General features: G+C 42.9%; 1 protein-coding gene across 1 annotated transcript in view; it reads right to left on the bottom strand.

The window, feature by feature from the left end:
• Window positions 1–2,299: 2,299 nt before the first annotated feature.
• COG3 (component of oligomeric golgi complex 3) overlaps window positions 2,300–25,447 on the bottom strand; it is a 49,740-nt gene continuing 26,592 nt past the window's right edge. Inside the window, exons 15-23 of the mRNA XM_081864278.1 lie at window positions 18,227–18,351; window positions 16,913–17,002; window positions 15,698–15,818; window positions 10,619–10,707; window positions 10,376–10,510; window positions 7,939–8,014; window positions 6,847–6,974; window positions 4,333–4,431; window positions 2,300–2,490 (exon numbers count right to left, since the gene is read on the bottom strand). Coding sequence (XP_081720404.1) covers window positions 2,461–2,490; window positions 4,333–4,431; window positions 6,847–6,974; window positions 7,939–8,014; window positions 10,376–10,510; window positions 10,619–10,707; window positions 15,698–15,818; window positions 16,913–17,002; window positions 18,227–18,351 — 893 coding nt within the window. The 3' untranslated portion in view covers window positions 2,300–2,460. The remainder of the gene's footprint in view (window positions 2,491–4,332; window positions 4,432–6,846; window positions 6,975–7,938; window positions 8,015–10,375; window positions 10,511–10,618; window positions 10,708–15,697; window positions 15,819–16,912; window positions 17,003–18,226; window positions 18,352–25,447) is intronic.

Below are 25,447 nucleotides of genomic sequence, written 5' to 3'. Positions count from 1 at the left end.
CCATATTGGCCCGAATATAAGCCACACTTTTCCCCCAAATTCTGACCGTGAAAAGTTAAGGTGCGGCTTAAATTCGTGACCTTATAAAAATTGGGTTTTACGATATTGCTGTAGGATTTTACAAAAATTGGGTTTTACGATATTGCTGTAGGATTTTCTTCCACGTTTGCCATTTGCAGGTGTGAATGCCTGCAGAATTTTAAGGGAGTGGCTTATATTCGGGTATTGTCTTTTTCCCCCTTGAATTTTAAAGGTGCGGCTTATATACGGGCCAATACGGTACTCCCGCATATGGGTTTATCATGATGGAACAGAGGACCGAATGCACACTTCCCCTCACATTTTGGGGGGTGGGGGGTGTACAATGATTACCCTTCAGGAGTGCCTGGAGTTCCGCGAGGCTTGCAAAAATATACTTTCGGTTGGAAAATCAACAGGAACAGAGTGCACACCTTCCATTCCACAAAGGAACAACCAAATTATCATGACGATAATTATCCGCAACACAGGATACAAAAACCGGGGCTGAAAGGAAGCTTAGCTAAAGCAATCTGTGTGTTGTATGTCTCAAGAGGTGGCAACAGCTCAAATAAGTTTTTAAATAAATAAATATAAAAGGAACTTGCCTTCAGAAAATACCGGGGAGGACTTTTCCTGAAGAAGCCATTCCTTTTTCGAAATCACATGCAACTAGCCCAGCATAGACAAAACGAAACTATCTCGAAGTAAGAAAGCAGAACTTTTATTTAAAAGGGGGGAAAACAAAGAGGAACATTAGTCAAATAATATAAAGAATCTTTGATAACGTTTTAAATTATGTACACTATTTTTATACGTAAATATCTGAAGCTATAGCTTTATACAAGTTTGCTACAACAGGACGACACAGAGTGGGTGGGATAAAGGCATTCTGCTTTAGAAACAAAAGGATTTGATCAACTGATTCGAACGCTTAGAAAATCTGATTAAAATACACTATAACTTCATATACAGCAATCATGCCATAATTCACTTGAAAAGCATGATAAGATGTCCACAGGACGTTATTTTACAACAAATGTGTTTTGCAGTAACAGCTTTCAACAGGTGCCTATTGCCTTGTCAAATGGGAGGCAGGCAAACAGCTTGAAGCTGCTTTAAAAACACACCACTAATATGCAGAACCGCACCCCTCCCAGCCACCAATTTATGAATAAAATCAAAGCGGTAATGGGAGCTTTATTTCTTTCTACAAATTTGAACTCGTAACTATAAAAGCTTTCTTATTAATTCCACCCCAACCACAAAGATGGCTTTCCCCTCAAAGTATTTTTTCGGAATTACCTTAATGTCATATATGTTTGTTGGAACTTAAGTTTTATTTCCTTCTCTCCATAACTAGTGCTGCCTCCTTTTGTTCCTCGTTCCTCGTTCACGCTAGCCTCCTGAATTTACAGTCATTTTAGCATCCAGGTGATCTTGAAAAGAGAAATGGCTGGGAAACAGAGCCTCTATGAGCCTCCAGTTGGCTAGAGACAGGGAGGGTGGCAGGTTAGGAAACTGGTTTATCGTAAACTAAACGTGAGATAAAGTTGCCACAAGCAAGAAAGCACAGGCAAGCTAGAACTCCTCTCCATCTCCACTCCAATTAAGGTTTTCAGTTGCTGCTTTTTTTTTTCAAAAAAACGAGAAGTTCTAATGGAGCTTCATTTTTATAAAATGAATTATTTCACATATCAGTAATTCAAACTTAGAAGGCATTTCTCTATGGAAATTCCTCAATTGCATAGCTTTCTCTACACATCCTATGGACACAATTTTACTGTGGCAAATTGGGTTTCTTTTTAGAGTTCTTAAGAATTGGTGTCAGCACACCAGTCAAATACTGGAGAATTTTTCACAATGTGCTTCATTTGCACGTGCAGCTAAACCATTTGATATACAGCTGAACAGCTTCAACTGAGACTTATTGCCGGAGGGGAAATGAAAACTTTTCCACAAATACTCTCTTCACCGCTCACTGACTGTGATGCCGTGATGACTTGTGAATGTGCAATTTGGAGGGTATTATTGAGATAGTGTGGGAAGGTTTGTACATACACTTATGCCTTTTATTAAAGAGATTCTTGGGTCCCTGCCTTCTCCAATTTATTTTCAGCACATCCCTTGGAAAAGAAACAAAACACATATTAACAAAATTGGGTAGGGGAGCAAATAGAATTTAACCCCAACATGTTTTCAGTCAAGGTAGGTAGATGCTAACAAACAAAAAAAGCTGACCATTGTTCTGAATAAAGCAGTATTTCTGCTTTTTTTAAAAAAAAAAAGTTATAACATACTGGGGTACATCCTCTTCTTGTTCACCTGACCTTCGGATAGATGATGCTAAAAGCAGGTAGGATGGCACACCTCAAGTCTGCTTCAGATAAATGTCCATTTCACTGCCTGACAGACAATTTGAAGAGGCTTCTCAAAGAGGGACTACTTTGCCGTTGACAAAAGGAGATTTACCTGGAAGGAAAATGGCAAGGGGGTTTCACTACTGTGGAATTCATAACGCCTGTTTTACAAAAGCAGTAAAATTTGGGGATGGGGGTTTGCACAGGAAAGGTCCTGCATATGGAGATCTGAAACTATTTGAGGGCAATACATAGGGCTGCTGCCCAGAGCAGCGCTTCTGTTGCCGCAAGGAACCAGAGGAGGAAAAGAGGCTTGTTCAATGGGAGTACAATCTCGTTCCTGTGCGTTGGGCAGGGGTGCGGGCTTCCCTCTCGTACAGACACACACAGAGGAAGAGTTTGTGGCTTCCTAATCGCTTCTGCACACCATACCACAAAAATCCCAGACTGCATAGCCCAAGGGTCAGCAAACGTTTTTAGCAGGGGGCCGGTTCACCGTGCCTCAGACCTTGTGGTGGGCCAGATTACACACACATACAGTGGTACCTTGGGTTACATACCGTATTTTTCACCCTATAGGGCGCACCGGCCCATAGGGCGCACCTAGTTTTTTTTTTTGGGGGGGGGGGGGATAAATAAATTTTTCCTCCGACCCCAGCCCCCAGAACCGGTTTGTATCCGCAAGCCTAGGGAGCCCGGCGGGAACTCTTCAGATACCTGCCCGAAGCCCGGGGCACGCTTCAGGATGCAGGCTGCTATCCGCAAGCCTGGGGAGCCGGACAGGAACTCCCGCGGGCTCCTCAGGCTTACGGATAGCTTGCGCACCGACCCCTCTCGCTCTCCAGGCTTACGGTCGCTGCGCACCGACCCCTCTCGCTCTCCAGGCTTCAGCGAAAGCCTGCATTCGCCCCATAGGACACACACACATTTCCCCTTCATTTTTGGAGGGGAAAAGTTGCGTCCTATGGGGCGAAAAATACGGTACTTAATTCGTTCCGGAGGTCCGTTCTTAACCTGAAACTGTTCTTAACCTGAAGCACCACTTTAACAAATGGGGCCTCCTGCTGCCGCCACACCGCCAGAGCACGATTTCTGTTCTCATCCTGAAGCAAAGTTCTTAACCTGAGGTAATATTTCTGGGTTAGCGGAGTCTGTAACCTGAAGCGTATGTAACCTGAAGTGTATGTAACCCAAGGTACCACTATATGTGGAGACTGAAAGGAGATGCAATCGGGGATTGACCTCAGCCCTGGGCAGCACGGATCCCGGCAGAGGGGGGCTTCTCTCTCCCCCCAGCCCCTCCCCTCCCTCTGCTTTCCTACCTTCTCCACCGCTCTGCCTGCGATTGGGAGCCAGCAGCAGCGCAGCCACCTCTCCTTTCTGGGCCAGCTTTCCTGGGTGCCAGGCGTGCCCATGGCCAGACAGGGTGGGTGGCGGGTCTGGGCATGCAGATGGCGAGACTTCGAATTGGCTGGCACCAATCAAAGCCCAGCCCCCTACCTCCGCAGGGCAGGGAGAAGCCAGGAGGGAGGAGGGGCCGCTGTGATTGGAGGGGAAATGGCGCAGCCCAAACAGATCCACATGGTGATTCCCGGACCGTCCACAGGCTGGATCCAGAAGGCAATTGGGCCTGATCCGGCCCGCGGCCCTTAGTTTGGCATAGCCTATAAGCAAAGTTTTGAGCAAGGCCCTTGTACCAGTTACAACGGCTGGCTCACGCCTAGATCTGAGACATCCTGTAGCTTTGTTTCTGGATGCTCTGCTAGCCTGTCAATGTAACCCAAAAGCAAGCATTTGTACTGCTTTTGTCTTAAAGCCATCTCCAAAATATATTCAGGGCCAAACTTCCCGTGCTCAGAACATTTAGCTAAAAGAATATATTGATCTGACCGAATTTCACCCAAAATGCAGTTCGCACAGAATGGATTTTTAAAATAAGAGTTTTCTTACATACCTGTTCCATTGAAGGGCAGGCTACAATCTGGAGATCTTCTTTGCTAAATTCTTCTTTCAGTAGCGCATGCAGCTTCTGGAACACTTGCTGAATATTGTTCTGAGGAAAGGAAGAAAATATTTTAAACCTTCCTTTTTTTAAAAAAAAAAATACTTATTATTACATTTTCCATTTTTTTTGTCATCACAATATCCATACATAAATCAAATATTTTTAAATAAAATATTTAAAACTTTCCTCACCCTAAGACCAGCCTTCAAATAAGAACGCATACAGAGAACGGATATCCAGTTTGGGGGGAAACTAATCAGTTAAGGTGACTTAGAAGCTTCATTTTTTTGTTACTTCTACATTCTCCCATTAAGCAGTTAAAACTCAAGGGGTCAGAGATGTCACTGTGTAAGAAAACCTACATTAGCAGCTGGCGGTCTACATAAGCTCCTAAGATGAATAAGGCCCCTTATGCAGTGTTTATCTTTAAAGGCACTGCCTACTGGAAGGATGCAGGAGTGATAGAGCATAATAGCAGCCTTGCTGGATGTGCCTGGCCTAATCCAGCATCTTGTTAACTAGATGCATCCAGGAAACCCACAACCAGGCCTTGAGCAATACTGTTGTTTTCCAGCAACTGGTATTCAGAGGCTTGGGGTCTCTGACCCTGAAGGTAGCGTATAAGGTAAAGGTAAAAGGACCCCTGACCATTAGGTCCAGTCGTGGCTGACTCTGGGGTTGCGGCGCTCATCTCACTTTATTGGCTGAGGGAGCCGGCGTACAGCTTCTGGGTCATGTGGCCAGCATGACTAAGCCACTTCTGGCGAACCAGAGCAGCGCACGGAAACGCCGTTTACCTTCCCGCTGGAGCGGTACTTATTTATCTACTTGCACTTTGACGTGCTTTCGAACTGCTAGGTTGGCAGGAGCTGGGACAGAGCGATGGGAGCTCATCCCGTCGTGGGGATTCGAACCGCCGACCTTCTGATCAGCAAGTCCTAGGCTCTGTGGTTTAACCCACTGCGCCACCCGCGTCCCTTGAAGGTAGCGTATACCCATCATGAATATCAGTTGCCGATAGGCTAATTCCCCTTTGCAGCCAAAGTTGGAGGCCATCATCACATCCTGGAAAGCCAAATTTCATAGTCTTGCTACGTGTTGCATGAAGAATCAGCTTCGCTAAGTGACCCCAGATTCTAATACAGTGGTACCAATTAATCCATTCCTGAAGTCTGTTCTTAAACCAAATCCGTTCTCAAACCGAGGCGTGCTTTCCCTAATGAAGCCTCCCGCTGCCGGTGCCCTTCCACTGTTCGTCTTCCGTTCGTAGACCAAGGTAAAGTTCGCAAACACTACTTCCGTTTTTGCGGAGTTCGTAAACCTAATAGTTCATAAACAGGACTGTTCGTAAACCGAGGTACCACTGTACTATGAAAGAGAAAGGGGGGGGGACTGCTTTCCACACTGTGAATAATTTTACGCATCTTTATCATGTTCCATCCTTAACTTTCCCGCCCCTGAACCCAAAGACCCCAAACGCTGCAACTCTTCATCATACAGGAGTCGCCACAGCTCTCTGATCATTTTGATTTTCCTTTTCTGCGCCAAAACTGGCTCTACAAGCTACATATGGCTTATAGGCAGCTTCAGGAAGTAAACGAAAAGAAGATTAAGAGGACAAATTCTGTCATGAACTCAGCTGCAGGCATTTGCTCCTCATCCACAAAATCATCTTTCCTGGTCACTTGCAGATATCCCTGGCCCTACAAGGGCAGCAGAGCAGAGAAGTATAGGTAGACTAGAGGAGAAGAAGAGGAGCCAGGATGCAGCAGGAACTGTGGTGTAAGAAGTGAGGACAACCAAAGACCTGGCATTAGCTACAGGAAGATTTTGCAGGCCACTCCAGTATATAGGGGACGCGGGTGGTGCTGTGGGTTAAACCACAGAGCCTAGGACTTGCCGATCAAAAGGTCGGCAGTTTGAATCCCCACAACGGGCTGAGCTCCCATTGCTCGGTCCCTGCTCCTGCTCCTGCCAACCTAGCAGTTCGAAAGCACTTCAAAGTGCAAGGAGATAAATAGGTACCGCTCCGGCGGGAAGGTAAACGCCGTTTCCGTGCACTGCTCTGGTTAGCCAGAAGCGGCTTAGTCATGCTGGCCACATGACCCAGAAGCTGTATGCCAGCTCCCTCGGCCAGTAAAGTGAGATGAGCACCGCAACCCCAGAGTCGGCCACGATTGGACCTAATGGTCAGGGGTCCCTTTACCATTACCAGAATATAGTACCATATGTTTGTCCAAGAAAAGGTACAAACTTCCACAGAATCACCAAAGGGATGAGCTACAGAGGTTGCTTAGTTTGAGGCAAAACAGGATCACTTGACTTAAAACACGTTGTAACAGTTTGCAAATATGAATAAGCTACTATTAAAGTAAGCATTCAAGTATGTAAAGTGAAAAACCCCTTAAAACTTTGGTTCTCATATTAATATAAAAAAAGAGGAAATGCTACCGAAATACTAACCCTAACGGGCTTGAACAAGATGAACTCTGTGTCCTTGTTGGATAAATACAGCGACATGCTCTGCAATGTCGAGGGCAGTTTTGTTTTGATGGTCCTGTATGTCGAAGACACCAAGTCGGCAATCTTTGCTGCGAAACAGAATTCAAAGACATATTAGTGGCAGAGAACTTGTCCTTTTGAAATCCAGTCACGGTTTATTGGCTGTCTCTTATACAAAGCAAGAACCTGCCCTGCTATATGCTTGTCACAGAATCACAGAACTGCAGAGCTGGAAAGGGACCCCCAAGCCCCGCTCCCTGCAATGCATACATTTCTTTTTTAAAATAATAATAATAATATTTATTACTTTTAAAGCTTACAAAAAATAAAAGGAAGAAGACAAAAGAAAAAAAGAAAAAAGAGAAAAAACAATACAATACATAAACAATACAAAACACAACCTTAACACATTAAACTAAACCAAACAAAAGAAAAACAATTTAAAAACATACATCATACCTTTTCCATATTCTATCTTTCATTCCCTTGTATCATTGACCTCCTCTCACCTCCCTCATTGTATTCCACTTCCATTAATTGTTTCAGCAATTCCTTTCCATCTTTCTCTATTTTCTATCATATAAATGTCTTAACATATTTTTAATCTTATTTCCATTAAAGCAATGCATACATTTTTTTCCATACACTGCAGATATCTAAAACTGCTGTGTCGGTTTCTGTAAAATATATATTTGCAAGCAACCCTAATCCTTCTGGAAATGATGGGATGAACATCAAAGCAATACATATAAATTGCATTTATATCCTGCCTTTCCTCCTGGGAGAATACTAAGGTGTAAAGGAGATGGCCTTCCATCCAGTAACTGACTAGACAAGCGAAAGGGGTTAAGTGAGGTTCGTTAAAGATGGGTAACGGTCAACCCTTTGAATAGTTACTCCCCTGAATTAAACTTTTACAAATTAACGTTTAAAATAAAATAAAAAGGTCTGGAATGGCGAAGTCTGCAAGCCAAACGAGCTTCATCTCGCAGGAGGCAGAAAAGAAAGGTAAGCATGTACAAAGGGCTGTGAGATTGCACCTAAAGAGATTACCTGGTTGAGCCCAAGGTTGCTGTAAAAGGCTGTATTTAGGACCGCCTTGAGTAGCCATTGCCTTCAGAGCAGAGACCTAAAGTAATGAGATGGAAAACGAGCAATGCTTAGCAGTCCCGTTGGTATTGTAAAGTGTTTAAAGGTCTTCATATGCACCACCCCAGCAATACCTATAACAACCATATAAGAAAGGCCAGAATTATTATTCCCTTATTGCATCTGGGCTGAGTTATGCGAAGGCCACCAAAGTAATTCTCAACAGAGGCTGAGATTCAAACTTGCTGCTTCACAGAAAACTACTAGACTGAACCAGATCTCAGGAGCCACTTGCCAAGAAAATCTAGCTATTAGGCTTGCAGCTATTAAAACTAGAAGAAGTGGCAATTTCACAATGCTTTTTGGTAGTTACGAAAGAGCGCCCAGGAACCCTTCCAAAAGAAGCAGGTTATAAAAGGCAACTGTTTGGGCTTTCTTTGAATGCCTCTCCCAAAGTCATATCCAGTCAGAAACTGGAAGAGAATGCAGTGAGGAAAACACAATTTTTCAAAGGCTAAATTGAGACTTGTTTCATTATCCCCTCCTTCCCTTTAGGGCTCAAAACGAGAAGAGCTACTGGGGTGAGAGATGAGCTAGCTGGCACTCTCATGAGGTTGGAGGAATTTCAATTAGGACTTTACATGTCCAGTTTATACAAGCATAGAAGTAGTAATGTAAAGGTAAAGGGACCCCTGACCATTAAGTCCAGTCGTGGCCGACTCTGGGGTTGCGGCGCTCATCTCGCTTTATTGGCCGAGGGAGCCGGCATACAGCTTCCAGGTCATGTGGCCAGCATAACTAAGCCGCTTCTGGCGAACCAGAGCAACGCACGGAAATGCTGTTTACCTTCCCGTCGGAGTGGTACCTATTTATCTACTTGCACTTTTTGGTGTGCTTTCGAACTGCTAGGTTGGCAGGAGCAGGGACCGAGCAATGGGAGCTCACCCCATCGTGGGGATTCGAACCGCCGACCTTCTGATCGGCAAGTCCTAGGTTCTGTGGTTTAACCCACTGCGCCACCCGCGTCCCTGCCTATGGAAGTAGTAATGTCACAGCAAAACAAGCCTTTGGTTTATCCTTATACCCCATTATCACTTACAGGGCTTTTTTTCAACCAGAACTCGCCGGGACTCAGTTCCGGCACCTCTCAGGTGGATGCCGTTGCCATTAGTCATACCTTGGTTTTCAAACAGCCTAGTTCTTGAACGTTTTGGCTCCCGAACGCCGCAAACCCGGAAGTGAGTGTTGCGTTTTGCGAACTGTTTTTGGAAGCTGAACATCCGATGGGCTGCAAGAGCTTCCTGCAGCCAATCAGAAGCCACGCTTTGGTTTCCAAGCATTTTGGAAGTCAAACAGACTTCCAGAATGGATTCCATTCAACTTCTGAGGTACGACTGTATAAGAGAACAAGGGAGGTGTTCCTTGCCAGTTCTGGCACCTCTTTTTCTAGGTGTGAGTGTTGCCGAAAGGCATCTCAGTACAACTGACTCGGACTGCTTGTGTTGATGACATATTGAATGGCATTGAGGTTACTAAGCCCATGGCCCTACAGAAGTTGCTGAGCTCTAGCTCCCATAATCCCTGAACACTGGGAGGGCCACAGGTTATTCTCCTTTCAGTTAGATATACCAATGTATTCACATAAGGCAACCTACACCCTCATGCAAATTAATTGAACAAAGCATGTTTTCTATCTTACTCGTAATCCTGTACTCAAAACAAACACGAAAAATCAGTTGATCATTATGGTGTCGGAAGCCTGCAGCCAACAGAAGGAATGATGCACTCGCCACAATATATTGAGGTTCTATGAAAGAGAGTTATTCCGGAGCTGGAAAAGAGGTATACTGGGATATTGCAGCAGGACCTAGCCCCCGTCACACATTGAAAGTGGTGAAGAAATTCATGACAGAGCAGCAAAATACAGGTACTTGATTGGCCAGGGAATTCCCCGGACATAAATCCCATTGAGAATTTGTGGGCTATAGGCAAAAGTCGCCTCCGTGCTGTAGACTGTACGGCTATGGAGAAGCTCATTCAGGCGCTGATTCAAGTGTGGTACAGGGATCCGAAAATCAACAGTGACTGTTTAAAACTAGTAGACTCCATGCCAAATCGTGTTCAAATGCTGCTTAAAAATAGCGGAGGTCATATCCCTTACTAATGTACGTATATGTGAGTTTTGTACACATATATGTGAGTTTTGTACAATAAACTACATTGTTTGTTTCAATTAATTTGCACAAGGGTGTAGGTATGACATTACAGTTCTCTAATGATTTTGGGATAGATGTTCCCTCTACAATGTCTATGTTCCTTTCTGTCAACAATCCAACCAACATAAATATACCAAACACAGCCGTTTAAGATACCAATGGTGCTACCGTAGGATCTCGCACACCTTCGCCAGGAATTCCTCCAGAGGCTCCACAAACTGCTTGGTCTGTTGCTGAATGAACTGCTCACAGGCAAACTTCAAGTGTCGATCCACATCCTTCTTAGAGTCAATATAGTGCTCTCTGATTTCGGGAGTGCCCTGCAACACAGATACAGTAGTTTCTCCCTTTCTCAACTCTTCGGAAATGGCTACACTTCAAAAAAATAGACTTTTTTTTCAAATGCACCGTTAACAAATGCTCTTTACCTCCAACAGGAACTGTATCAGCGCATTGTTGCTACTAAGCCTAAAGAAATGTGGAACAGTCATAGGGTTCAGGATTTTAAAGGCAGCATCTGTGGAAACAAAACCGCTTGCATGAAGTTCACATTATTTTAAGGAGTGTTCTGCTTCTGCCCTTGTTCTCCCTTGACCCAAGAATATGAAAACTGTGTAGAGTTTTCTATGACACCTCAAAAATTATCCCATGGAATTACTTTCCTTCACGTGTCTAGAATGTGTACTTTGAATACGCAAATAGGAAGTCTACAAATTGTAATTGCTGTGCGTTTAAAACACAAAGAGATTTATTTGAACCTGGTGAATACAGATTTATGTATATTATAATTAGCAATATATTGTTGAGGACTACATTCTTTGCACATCCGCTCATCTATATATTGGTTTCACGAGAACAAAGTAGTTTGCCAATTTTGCATTATTACATAAAATCATACGTTCGTCTTTTGAGAAGTTTTAAACTGGCCAGTCTCTGCTTCCACTGATATTAAGGTAAGGCATTTTATATACTGTGATTTGCTATTGGTTACGTAGGAAAGCTGATTATTTTTAAAATCTTGTCAATATATTGACTTTGACACCATCTACACAGCTGAGAAGCCCCACTTGCTTTTTGGACACAGACTTACCATATTACCCAGGTCTGGTTTTTGGCGACACACTTCTGGGGGGAACGACGACTATTTACCTGTGCCCACTGTGACAAGATGGCAACAACAAGAAGGGAGTCTTTTCAGATCACAATTCCCCTAGAACCTCCATCAAGAGTTCTGAGAGCTAAAAGCAGTTGCAGAGGCTTCAAGGAAGGCAGTAGAAAAACTTTATAGAGTAAAAGTGCTCAAGGATGTTTTAAAGGTCTGATTTTGCTGTATAAACCTGCTTCAAATGTAATTTTATTGATGAAAACTAATAAAAATTAATGGGCAAAAATAATAATTGAAACTTCCTTAAAAAATGAGACTAGCGCTTTCACTTATATTTTTACTGGAGCTAAATTTATTTGGATTTTGCTAAAAAACAAAAAAAAATCCATATTATTTGTTGTCTGAATACTAGATCTTTTGCAGATCTCCTGAAGAACATTTCTGTTTCAAAATTGATCAGCTAATAAATACCCTACAATAATAATCCAAAACAAAACGTGTCAGGGAACTGACATCAGAGAGAAAAGCGGAGGCAGGGCTCCAGAGCGATGCCGGGGAGGGAACCAGTCGGGGGGAAGGAATTCAGTGTGACACCCATAGAGAGGAAAGGGAGATGGAGGAATCGGTGTCAGGGCTCCAAGACCCTTCAACCGAAACCAGCGGAGAGAGCGCAGGCACGCCCTTGCCGTCCCCTTACTTGCGCAGACGCGTTCCGCGCAGGGAACATAGGAGGAGACTTGGGGTCAAACAGCTTTTATGCTGGAAGAGGTTCAAGAGACGCCCACTGTCGGATTCTACAAGTGACTAACAGGTCACAGAGAGGGAGCTCTAACCCTAAACATGGCTGAGCAACGATCCAACTGAACTGGGAGCAATTCACGCACGAGTAACCCACCCATAACCATTACAAAACGGAATACAAATACGGTCTAATATAAATAGATATAATTTGGTTATGCAAACGTCGTCTGATTTTTCTAAGCTGCGGATATATACAAAGCAAGTTTTCGTTAGCAAGTAACGAATTCTCTCTGGCTCTCTCTCTTAAATGCAATTCTGCCCATGATAAACAAAAAAACCTTCCCATGGGAAATGGGTTTAATTCACTACAATATATGGCAGCTGGGGTCAAGCCCATGGTATATGAGCATATTGCCAGAATGCAGCCATTCCTATCGCTTAATTCCCATCTTATCTGTCTAAGGCTGCCGTGCTGGCAAAAGCTAGCAATCAAATATGAGGATGCTAGACTGTCAGCACTGGCCTCCATTCTCCACCGAAAGGGAGAAGAGAGCATCCTAACCCCCCAGACTCTGAAACTCTTATACCCACTAAAGCCAAGGCAGCACTCTGCAAATCAACTGACTGCACTAGCAGACTGGAACACTTTGGTAGCCTTCAGCCTAGCACCAAACACACCTGCTCAGCTTCCGGTGCCCCCTTTCTTAGAAGATCTCCACCCCCTTTTTTCCCACAAGGGAAAAACCTTTTCAGCAAGTTCCCTCGGGTTCACTGCCCTTGACAACTCCAGCCTCCTTCCCTCCTGCTTTGCCTTCTCTCCTTCCCCCAAGTCTGGTTGTGGCTGATGTCAGGAACTGGCTGGGCGAAGAGGAGCGGTGGGAGACAATAGCCAGGGAAACCCCAGAGGAGGAAGGCTCTGAGCCAGGGGGTTGGTGGTGGGATGCTGAGAAGTCAGAGGGAGAAGATCGGGAGGAGGGGCTGGATGCTGAAAGGGCAACGGGCTTTAGTGAGCAGGAAGAGCCTGTGGCAGGGAGCAGTTCAGACTCAGAGGCTGAAGCAAAGGAGGTGGTCAAGAGCCTACTGAAGAATCCAGAGAGTCTCCCTCTCCTGCTGAGACAAGCTCTCCTCTGCCTGGTCTCCAAGAACATGCAGAATAATGCTTTCTCGTGACCAACAATCTCTCACTATAACTGTGTATTTGCCATACTCTCATGCATTTTCAGCTTGGGGGAGGGAGAGACAGGTATGCATTTCGGTTACTTACCACCTTCCATTATTAACTGGCTGGTATAAAATTTTTATTCATCTAATAAATACTCAGAACAAAATTATATATCAGCCAGCATAGGACACCAGCAGGACATATTTACCCCTTTGCTTGTTAACTAGAAACTACTTAACACAACAGAGGTCTCATCCATGTTCAGCTGCAATGAGTAGAATTGTTAGTTATAAGAGCAAGTTTGTTCAAAGCAAGATAGTAGCATATTAGCAGACAAGCAACATAACTGCTTCAAACTACTGAGACAGAACAGATAGAAGGTATTTCTAATCCCCATTCACTGACTCATAGGCAATAACATTTTGAGGCTTCAAGTATTCCTTCCTTTTCTTACCTCGCCTCCATTTTTCCACTTGCTTTAAAATGTATTTGCAAGAATAATACACACCTCGGCGTATTCTTTTCTTTGTATATTTTGTCCAAGTGACATTTGATAAGCACATTTGTTTTAATTATACAATGCAAATAGCTTTGGCAGTCAATTTTCTAAGTGGGAAAAAAAAAGAGCTTCCCAATTTTTTCTAGGCAAGTGATTTTTGTGCGTTTTAAGCTTCAATCATTAAACAAACAAAGCAAAGCTCATCTGCAGAAGCAAATGGAATGGAAAACTCAAATTTACCATAAATTTTATTTCTCAGCAGTGGATAGACTCATAGTATCACAGAATTGTAGAGTTGGAAAGGACCCCGAGAGCCATCTAGTCCAACACTCTGCAATGCAGGAAGCATCCAAGGCAGATGGCCATCTAAGCTCTGCTTAAAAACCTCCAAGCTAAGTTAAGAGGGTACCCAGAGTGCCACAGAATTGAAGAACTGTAGATGCTGGCAGCAGAGTCCCCCTCACCCAGCTTGAGGAAAGTCCCCTTTCAACCAAGCTTTTTTTAAAAAACAACAACACAGGAATGAAAGACTCTCTTCCCACCATCACTAAGTGCTGGGGAAATAAGGAAGGAAAAGGAAGGAAAAGGTCCAAAATAGCCTGAAAGCTGAAGCTGGGAGAAACTCCACCATCTCAAAAGAGGGAGGATTAAAAAAGTGAAGAGGTGGTTCCTCCACAAAAGAGGAGAATAGGATGCTTAATTTGCAGAAGCAAGGCAATAACTCACTCTGGGTACCCTCCTCCACCACCAGAGAAGAGACTGTACAGTACGAAGCTTACTAGATACTCAGCTGTTCTAAAAACCTATTTATTTCTAAAGCCTCTGGACATAGCAGGGACCACACCTGATAATCCTGCACCAAGTCTGCTAAAGCCAAAGACCCAATTCCTCTGCTTTCAGAAGAGGTCAAGATGGCGCAGAATGCTACCAGCTGCAAAGAAGGGTTAGAGCAGGAAGCTTTAGCAACCACCAGCCAGCAGCAACCCTCCCCTTATATTGGCACCTGCCTGTTGACTCTGTCCCTTGGTGGAGCACGCTAGCATAGAAGAAACACTGTGTGAATGGAAAGCAGGTTATCCAGGTACCATTTTTAACAGATAAGAGTTAGGAGGATTTGAGTTTAGTTTTTTTAAAAAGAGAAAACCACCAGAACTGATGTGAAGGAATATTAAAGGCTTTCCGGGAACTTTCCCATCCGGCCCTCAAAAGAAAGGCTGAGTTCGAGTTAGTTCAATGCAAGAGAATGCACAACAGCATGCGGGCGATTGCAGGTGAACATAAACAAACAGAGGGACAAACAACAGGCTACATGGAAAAGCCGCTCTTGGGACCTCCCACACTTTTTCTTTTACATAAAATCAGCCACGTCTTTCTCCACCCTGAATTGCTTCAGGCCAGTAGCATTGGGAGGTTTCGAGTCTTTTCTTCCTGCACCACTTCCCTGATTGAAATCGCCACCAAAAAGATAAATTACCAACTATAAATTATAAACAGATAGAAACATTGGCAGGATTATTGTAACAACCTGCAGTTTTGTAAGAGTATATATTGAAAGAAGATGAATAAATGAGCAAATTAAGTTAATTTGGATAGGCAGAAGATATTAAAAACAAATTTAAGGAACCACAGAAAGAGGGGGATGGAAGTCAAGTTTTTGAAATGTCAAAATGATTGTAAAATCACTGAAATGTATAAACCTGAAAAGTATGAATGAGTAAGAAAAGCAAAGAAATCTCCACCAAAAAGATAATAGCAACTTTCGGAATGGGTCGATTTTGATCAGGGATATGGTGCAAGAAGTAAACCCTTTTCCTCCAAATGTCGCTGCCCTGATCCAATTTGAGGGGTGCCTGTGGTTGCTTTTAAAGAAAGAAAAAGATATTGGGAAACCTGGTAACGGCTCTCCAATGCAACATGTAGCTTGGCCCTCAACCCTCGTGGCTGGCACATCGGAGGAGGGGCAAACCCACTCGGACTGACCAGTCAGCACAATGCAGTACCTCTAGTTTTCTTAAGGTCCAGGGAAATTTCCTTAATGGTGAATTCAGTGTGGAAAGGAGCAATTTGTTCACGAAGAATCAAAAGATGTTTGATTAAGAAAAGCTGTCCGTCAACCTGGGTCTAAATTGAAAACATAAAATTAATGTAAAAAATAAAGAGAAAAGGGATAGACACTGGTCAACCGGTTGTCCACTTATTAAAAAGCAGTTTCATCCCCTTTGTATCCTAGGATACCTACCTACTTCCCATTAAACCATATGCACATCTCTTACAAACACGCTACAGAGAGGCAGAAATTCATATTCGTGCCATGCACTACTGCTTAAAAGAGGGCAGAAAGATCGCTGCAAAAGTAGGTGGGGTCCCTAACAGCATTAGAAATGTTTGGATCCTTTTGCCATTGAATTGTTCTGTTTTTGAATCGTCACATACAAATTTGTAAGCACCTACATTTTAAGTCTGAAGGGACGTGGGTGGCGCTGTGGGTTAAACCACAGAGCCTAGGACTTGCCAATCAGAAAGTCGGTGGTTTGAATCCCCGCGATGGGGTGAGCTCCCGTTGCTCGGTCTCTGCTCTTGCCCACCTAGCAGTTTGAAAGCACATCAAAGTCCAAGTAGATAAATAGGTACTGCTCTGGTGGGAAGGTAAATGGCGTTTCCGTGTGCTGCTCTGGTTCGTCAGAAGCGGCTTAGTCATGCTGACCACATGACCCGGAAGCCAGTAAAGCGAGTTGAGCGCCGCAACCCCAGAGTCGGCCACGACTGGACCTAATGGTCAGGGGTCCCTTTACCTTTACCTTTTAAGCCATTTCAGCTAATTTATACTGCTGAATGGAAAACATCACCATGCTATCAAATATGCTTTTTCTTCAGCTTCCCCACTCTTTCACAGTTACCGTACCCCGCTCATATCCTTTCTTGCCAATCTCAATCACCACCAGAAATATCCCACATCTCCACCCGTCTTTATTTTTTTGAAAAGGAAAATCTCATCACTGTTCTTTCCCCATTTGAATGAAATAGCGGCTAGGCTAGACATGCACCTTCCCGAAGGCATACAGAATTCAGATCTCCTAAGGAAAAACAGAAGTACATGCACTTCAACTATTTTTCAAAACAGTCTCAAATTTGGTGCAGTGCACTCCTAGGAAAAGTTTATAGAGACCCTCTTTATATGAAAATATTACACATTAGCAATATGAACATTACCCAACCTTGTTTTTAGAAATGGAATCTGCAGCTGTTAGCAAAGACTGTATGCAGGCAGATAAGGCCTCCTGAGATAATCCTTGGAAGACTGCCCTCTGGAGAGGAAAAAGAATGCAAATGTTCATAAAGGTCAGGCCTTTATCCTTGAGAAAGGTCATCTAAAGCTGGCACCTTCAATTTGCAAATTTAAGCACTATCACCCCATTTGTATTTCCCCTCAGTTCCTCAAGACACCGGATTTAGAAAAAATAATATATACTATGGCCACAATTTATGCAATGCGTGAAACAAACAGTGACTCCAAGAAGGTATTGAGAACTTCAGAATTTATTGCATGGGTGCATCCAGAGCTTTTTTTCTAAAAAAAAAAAAATGTTTAGGAGTACTCTCATTTTCCCACTCATATTGAAATACTGCCCCTCAATGAGGCCAAACTTTGATTCACAAAATGTTTAGCCTCCCCCCCAAAGCACTGGATGCAGCCACAGAAAGAGGCATTTAACACAAATCGAGTCATGCTCATCATTTATTCTCAAAGGAAGTCACAGAATGTGTCTGATCTTGTTTGTGAACAGGAGTGTTGCAAATCTGGGTGATCTGGGAGGGCCAACGATTTAATGCTATTTTGTCTATTCACTGCAGCCATTCTGAAAGACCTTCCAGCATCTCAAACAAGGCTGTTTTAATCGCAAGCTTCCACAACATTTCAGGTACAATGTTACTGGAAGAGTAAACAGGTATATATTATGTCTTAAAACAAAGCTGGATAGGCAAATTCAAAGATACTGGGCCAGGATTCAACTAACCAGGCAAGCTAGAAGAAACCAATGCAAGCATTTCCAGTAGCGAAACAGGATTTCTGCCCCTCTCCTCTCCCTGTGTGCCCCCACACCTCCCACAATCTGCTCTGGAGGGTCAGGAGAATGCTCAGAACAGAGCACAGAGGAAGGAAAAATGCTTGCACTGGTCGAATATTAAGAAAAGTGTGAATTCCTCCAACAGCGGCACACATGACCAAAGCCCACATATAATGACTAGTTAACCATGGTTAAAACCAACAGGAGAGAGATTGTGCATCTCCTCCACCCCAACCCCTCACTTCTGGAGCACAAATTTCAATTGTGCGTTATGATCTTTACTGCTATTGACTGCTAAGGTTATAGAGTTTCTTTTGTATAGGGTTTCTTTGGAGTTTTCTATGGGTCTTGCTTAATCAGGATTTGAAACAAGGTCTCCGGCCGTGGAGGTAAAACAAAGCCATCTTGGTTAGCAGCCACTGATGGCCTTATTTTCCAGGCTAGACATAATTCTATACCTACATCAATACATCTGTAAAGCTTGGAGAGGCAGACAAGTGTTCTTCTCACAGTAGGGTACCACATCCCATGCAGATCTGCGGGTGAAATTGTAGCATGAAGTCTAGGATGGCAGGATTCCAATGCATCTGTAACACAAAGATCATATTCAAGGCTTGCTACTACAGAACTTAATATGCAATTACAGATAGGTAGCCGTGTTGGTCTGCCATGGTCAAAACAAAATAAAAAAAATCCTTCCAGTAGCACCTTAAAGACCAACTGAGTTAGTTCTAGGTATGAGCTTTCGTGTGCATGCACACAAAAAGGTATGCTCATACCTAGGTATGCTCATACCTAGAACTAACTCAGTTGGTCTTTAAGGTGCTACTGGAAGGATTTTTTTTATTTTGTTTTAATATGCAATGATAAACTTTATAGTAATCAATTACAGACATGCTCCACCACCCCCCCATTATCAAAAAGGGGTGTCTTTAGGTTTTTGCACTTTGTATTTTAAGAGTTTGCACCTGTGGTTGGCAGCCTTGATATCCAATACAGCATCAGAGAACATGATACAGTATCAGAAAGTATACTAGCGGGAAGTGTCTCCCTTGGGTTGACAAGTAAGGCTTCCAGCAAAACCACCAAGGGAAGAAATTTCCTCTCAGGTCCCAGACTGAGCCTGGAACATGGTAGGCCGTTTTAGGCAAGTGAAAAGCAAGATATGAAAACACAAGGAAAAACATTAAATAGTACAAAAGCACTAAAAAGAGAGAAAAGAACCATTAGGCGATTCCACTGGACTCAGAATGTCTAAATTGGATGCTGATAATTCAGACATCCAAGAATACTATTTGCACTGACTCCTGCTTCCCTTAGGGACGCGGGTGGCGCTGAGGGTTAAACCACAGAGCCTAGGACTTGCCGATCAGAAGGTCGGTCAGCGGTTCAAATCCACAAGACGGGGTGAGCTCCCGTTGTTCGGTCCCAGCTCCTGCCAACCTAGCAGTTCGAAAGCACATCAAAATGCAAGTAGATAAATAGGTACCACTCCGGTGGGAAGGTAAACGGCATTCCGTGCGCTGCTCTGGTTCGCCAGAAGCAGCTTAGTTATGCTGGCCACATGACCTGGAAGCTGTACGCTGGCTCCCTCGGCCAATAAAGCCCAGAGTCGGTCACGACTGGACCTGATGGTCAGGGGTCCCTTTACCTTTACCTGCTTCCCTTGCTATCTTAAGATGGATAGGGAGACTGTCCCAACACGAAAAGCAGGCAAGTCAGTCTCCTCAGACCTAATACAGCAATTTTCAGGATGTGTGACAATAAATCTCCCCCTGCTTGGGTGCCAGCAATATGAGGAGTGTTTCTGCCAAGTTCTTATTTATGTATTTATTTATTTATTAACCCAGTACTGATGGAACCAGTTCAATTTTTTTATTCATACTTGATCCATCGCACTAATCTGCACTAAATGGATAATCACTTTGTGGGTTCCAAGTGGGAACCAGGAAGCTTTGAGGGGGAAGGGGGTGTAAGTGAGACTGCCCCAGGACTACTGGATAATGTCTTCATGATTCCACAGCTAGGCAGAAACCAAGAAATCTATCTTGTCATGCCTCTTTGCAACCCCTTTGTAATAGGAATCATGACCAAAAAAAAATTTCAGAATACAACTTCCGGAGGCGGCGCGTCCGGCAATGGCTGCCCTTTCCTAATCGGGAAGAGGGAGCTCCGCAGGAACGGGTCGTCCGCTACGGCGCAGCGGAGACCCTCACCGGAAAACCACGGGTAGCGTAAGCCCGTGGCCGTGGGACTCGGCGGGCACCTGGAGCGCCCCCCGAAACGCAGAAGGGACCTCGTAAGAGGTCCCGGAACGTGGAAGGGTTGGCGCGGTGCTGTGAGTCAATCGCTCTTTCTGCGGAGTGAAGCCGCGAAGCTGCTGCCGGTGAGCGCTGTCCTCTTTTCTTGGGAAAATTCGGCGTGAAACCAACAACTCGTGAGTAAGAGCAGAAAAGATAAGGTTTGGAGTATAAATTTGCTGCAAATTTGGCTAAAAGCGAGAGATGTAACCAGGAAGTCCGTCTCTTGCCACTGCTTAAGATCTAAAGCAAAGACTTTGATGTTTGGAGCCTCTGAAGAGGTGTCAAAAGGCAATCAACTCTCACATCTGTTTAAGCTATTTTAGGACTTAACTTTTTAAAAGACTTACTTAATACAAGAATTGTGTGATACCTGCACTGTTGGACTTACAAATTGATAAAGAATCCCAGGCAGTCGGGCTGCCTAGACAAGAGATCTGTCAGTTTGCGAGATTTGGATATTTTGTTGCTGGAACCAGCATTAGCTGAGCTTTACTGGAACTGTTGCTTTGAATTGTTACATTTTGCACTTATTGAGACACTGTTACAGTCTGAGACCAACTCTGCTAAACACAACTGCTGAAGGTTTCAAGAAATTAAAGGCTGTTTGGACATTGCTGTTAAATACTGAAGTTTGGGAAAATTTTAATAACTAATATTAAATAAATAGACTTCTTCCCTATAATAGAACTGGGCTCCCCCTAGAGGATTTTTGGATTACAGTTAAATGTGACTTTTCCTTTTGGTTTCCTTTCCTCCGATTTGGTTTGTTTATCTTCTGGGCTTGTGGATTCTCATGAGAACATATCCAGTTTGACCTTGACTAGCAGATAGAAGTGGAATGAGCGGTACTGGGAGACAAACAAGCTCGGCTAGAGGAGGGAAAAAGCAAACAACTTTGACTTTACTTTCCCAGCCGCGTAGATCATCTGTCCCTGATGTTTTGGAACTAAAGGAAAGTGTGCAGTTTCTGGGAGAAGACATGGCAGCAGGTGGAACTGCTTCAGTATTAGACAAGATACTTGAAAAATTGGAAGGCCTAGATAAAAAGGTGGATGAACAAACGTTAAAGATTGACCAGACTAGAGATTGTGTCACCAAGTTAACAGAACAAGTTACTTCAAACGTTCAAGCAATCAGTAACTTATCTGAATCCACTGCAGAAAATCGGAAGCTGGCAGAGGAAGCCATTCAGAAAACTGAAGCACTGGAGCAGGAGGTGAGACCACTGCATAAGCAGGTCGGGGATCAACAAGCCTATCTGTCTATGATTGAACTTCGGGCACGGGAAAATAACCTGAAACTGAGGTTCATACCAGAACTTGAACATGAACAAGGGAATCTAACTGAGTATTTAACAAAAGAATTTTCCAAGTGGTGGAATTTGGAGGAGGAAAAGGACTTTAGAATTGTGACTGCTTTTAGGCTTGGAAAATTTACAAGGAAAGACAGGCCCAGAGATTGTTTGATCACTTTAAGATCCAAGGAGGAAAGGGACAAAATACTAGGACTACACTACGGAAAGTCACTTGAAATTTTGGACAAAAGAGCAGAGGTGTACAAGGACATTCCTAAACAACTTTTGGACCTTAGGTCCACTTATCTTGAACTAGTGAAGTTGTTGAGGAGCAATTTAATCATCTTCAGGTGGGAATTCCCACAAGGACTATCTTTTACGTTTAGGGGGAAGAAGGTGAAAATTAAAACGGCTGAGGACAAAGATAAATTTCTGAATACCTACGGAGAGGACCTTCAGAAAGGGATTGAAAGACCCTCAGGGGCTGGACCACAGTCTGCACCTACACCGGCGGGGTCTGTAGACCAGGATAAAAAGACACCACCACCAGAACAATAACAGATTTGACCAGGATGTCTCTGCAACTTCTAAGTTGGAACATAAATGGCACCAACATCCCGGAGAAAAGGAGAAGGATATTTCATATTTTGAAAAAAGAACAATTGGACGTTATTTGTTTGCAAGAAACACACGTGACTAGGCTACATAGAAAAGTGTTAATAAATAAAAGATTAGGCCAAGAATTTATCTCTTCAGATCGAGTAAAGAAAAGAGGTGTGGTGATATATGCAAAAGAGAGCCTGTCACCAAAATTTTTATTCAAGGATGAACATGGACGAATTCTGGCAACTGAAATTCAGACCCAAGGTGAGAAGTTTTTATTAGGAATTTATGCGCCAAATGAGGGAAAATCGGAATTTTATAAGAAGCTGCATGAGATTATGCTGGACTATCTGAACTATGATAACATCATCATGATGGGAGATATGAATGGAGTGGTATCAACCAACATGGACAAGTCACACAGTCAAAATGTGACAAAAGACGGCAGACTACCAAAAACATTCTTTGAAATGACTGACAACATGGACTTGATTGACATCTGGAGAACAAAGAACCCCCTAGGAAGAGAAGGAACATTCTTTTCTGAAGCCCAACTGACATGGACAAGAATCGACCAAATCTGGACAACTAGAGGCCTGGCTCCCAAGATAAAAAAAGTGGAAATCTGCCCAAAGACCTGCTCCGACCATAACGCTGTTAAGATGGATATGAGATTAACTCCAACCGGCTCCTTCAGATGGAGGATGAATGACAATTTGTTTAGAGACCAGGATATTATCAAAAAGGCCCAAAAAGTTTTGAAGGACTATTTTGAGATAAACCTGAACACTACGGTGGAAAAAAGAACTGTCCGGGATGCAAGTAAGGCGGTGATGAGAGGGTTTCTGATACAACAAAATACAATTAAGAAAAAAGTACAGAATGACAAGAAAGATAAGATTTTGGAGAAAATTAAAGAAGGTGAGAAGAAGCTAAGATCGAGACCGAAATCAAAGGAGATTTTAAGAGAAATTAAACATCATCAAGCACAATATTCAAAATTGATAAATCAAGAAGTGGAATGGAAAATTAAGTTAATGAAACAAAGATCCTTTGAATCGGCAAATAAATGTGGAAAGCTGCTAGCATGGCAGCTGAAAAAGAGGCAAAAGTTGAACACAGTAACAAACATGGAAATTGAGGGAAGAAATATTCAGAACCCGGTGGAAATCAGAAAGTGCTTCCAGAAATACTTTAAACAACTATATACACAGGGGCCGCAAAATGAATCAGAGATAGAACAATTTTTAAAGAAGAACGGTTTACCAAAGTTGTCTCTCAAGAACAGAACAATCCTGAATTACAAAATAACACAATTAGAAATTGAGGAGGCCATTCAGAACATGCAATTGGGCAAGTCTCCAGGGCCAGATGGGTTTACCTCCAAATATTATAAGACATTGAAAGACTATTTGATGCATCCATTAATGGAGGTTTGCAATGAAATTATGGAGGGGAAGAAGGCACCAGAGTCGTGGAAAGAAGCTTTCATCACATTGATACCCAAATTAGAATCTGAAAAGACGCAACTTAGGAACTACCGCCCCATCTCCCTTTTAAACGTGGATTACAAAATATTTGCAGACATTTTAGCAAGAAGATTCAAAAAAGTCCTTAATGAAGTAATTCATAAGGACCAAGCAGGCTTTCTCCCAGGTAGACACTTGTTTGCTAACACAAGGAATATTATTGACATTTTGGAACTTTTGCAAACAAACATTAATACAAAAGCTGTGTTAATTTTTATAGATGCGGAGAAGGCCTTTGACAATATCTCTTGGAAGTTCATGAAGAAAAATTTGGAAGGAATGGGAGTGGGGTGGGGGTTTCATAATGGGATAGAGGCAATCTATTCAGAGCAAAAAGCAAAATTGATAGTTAACAATGTGGTGACAGAAGAGTTTAGAATTGAGAAAGGAACACGACAAGGCTGCCCTATATCCCCTTTGCTGTTTATATCGGTCCTGGAAGTGCTCTTGAATATGATTAGGGGAGACCGGTTGGTGGAAGGTATTCAGGTCGGAGCGAAACAATATAAATTGAAAGCATTTGCAGATGACCTAGTTTTGACCTTACAGGAGCCAGAGTCTAGTACTAAAAGGGTATTGCAACTGATTCATGAGTTTGGTCGAGTGGCGGGATTTAAACTTAACAAGCAAAAAACAAGGTTTTGGGGAAAAATTGACTCCTTTAGAGTCAGAAAGGTTTCAGAAAGAGACAGAATTAAATGTGGTCAAAAAAGTAAGATACCTAGGGGTAAACATAACAGCGAAGAACAGGAATTTATTTAAAGACAATTATGAAAAATGTTGGTCTGAAATTAAAAGGGATCTAGATGTATGGTCAAGATTGAAACTTTCCTTGTCAGGACGTATTCCTGTTATCAAGATGAATGTATTGCCAGAAATGTTGTTTCTGTTTCAAACTTTACAGATAGTGGATAAAATGGAGTGTTTTGGGAGGTGGCAGAGAGATATTTCTAAATTTGTCTGGCAGGGCAAAAAGCCCAGAATTAAGTTTAAGATATCAACTGATGCTAAAGAAAGAGGGGGCTTTGCCCTGCCAGACTTAAAGTTGTATTATGAATCAGCAGCTTTCTGCTGGTTGAAAGATTGGCTACTTCTTGAAAACACTGATGTTTTAGATTTGGAAGGATTTAATAATGCTTTTGGTTGGCATGCATATCTGTGGTATGACAAGGTTAAAATACATAAGGCTTTCAAGAACCATGTTGTCAGAAAAGCAGTGTTCAATGTCTGGTCAAAATATAAAGACTTATTGGAAAATAAGACCCCAAGGTGGCTATCACCAATGGAGGCTAAGGCCCCGAAAAGACTCAATATGGAGGCCAAATGGCCGAAATATTGGGAAATAATAGAAAAAGATGGAGACAACTGGAGGTTGCAGAGTATGGAGAAATTAAAGGGGAAAGTGCGAGATTGGTTACATTATGCTCAGATCAAAGAAGCTTTTAAGTTACATTTGATGCTCAGATCAAAGAAGCTTTTAAGTCAGATAAAAAGTTAGGATTCCAGGTGGAAAAATCAAAGTTAGAAACAGAACTGTTAGAACCCAGCTCTAAGATACTTTCAAGAATGTATAACTTGCTGCTAAAATGGAATACACAGGATGAAACGGTCAAATCAGCTATGATAAAATGGGCACAGGACATAGGGTACAACATAATGTTTGCTGACTGGGAAAAGTTATGGACCACAGGTTTGAGATTTACGGCATGTAATGCCTTGAAAGAAAACATTATGAAAATGATATATGATATATAGGTGGTACATGACTCCAGTCAAGCTTGCAAAGATATACCATTTGTCTGACAATAAATGTTGGAAGTGTAAAGAAGCTGAAGGAACATTCTTTCACCTCTGGTGGACTTGCCCTAGAGTGAAGGCTTTCTGGGAAATGATATACAATGAGCTGAAAAAGGTATTTAAGTATACCTTCCCTAAGAAACCAGAGGCCTTTCTT

The sequence above is a fragment of the Podarcis erhardii genome (assembly GCF_964252035.2).
Source record: "Podarcis erhardii genome assembly, chromosome: 5".
In the NCBI taxonomy this organism is placed as follows: domain Eukaryota; kingdom Metazoa; phylum Chordata; class Lepidosauria; order Squamata; family Lacertidae; genus Podarcis; species Podarcis erhardii.
This window is presented reverse-complemented; position numbering and strand designations above follow the sequence as displayed.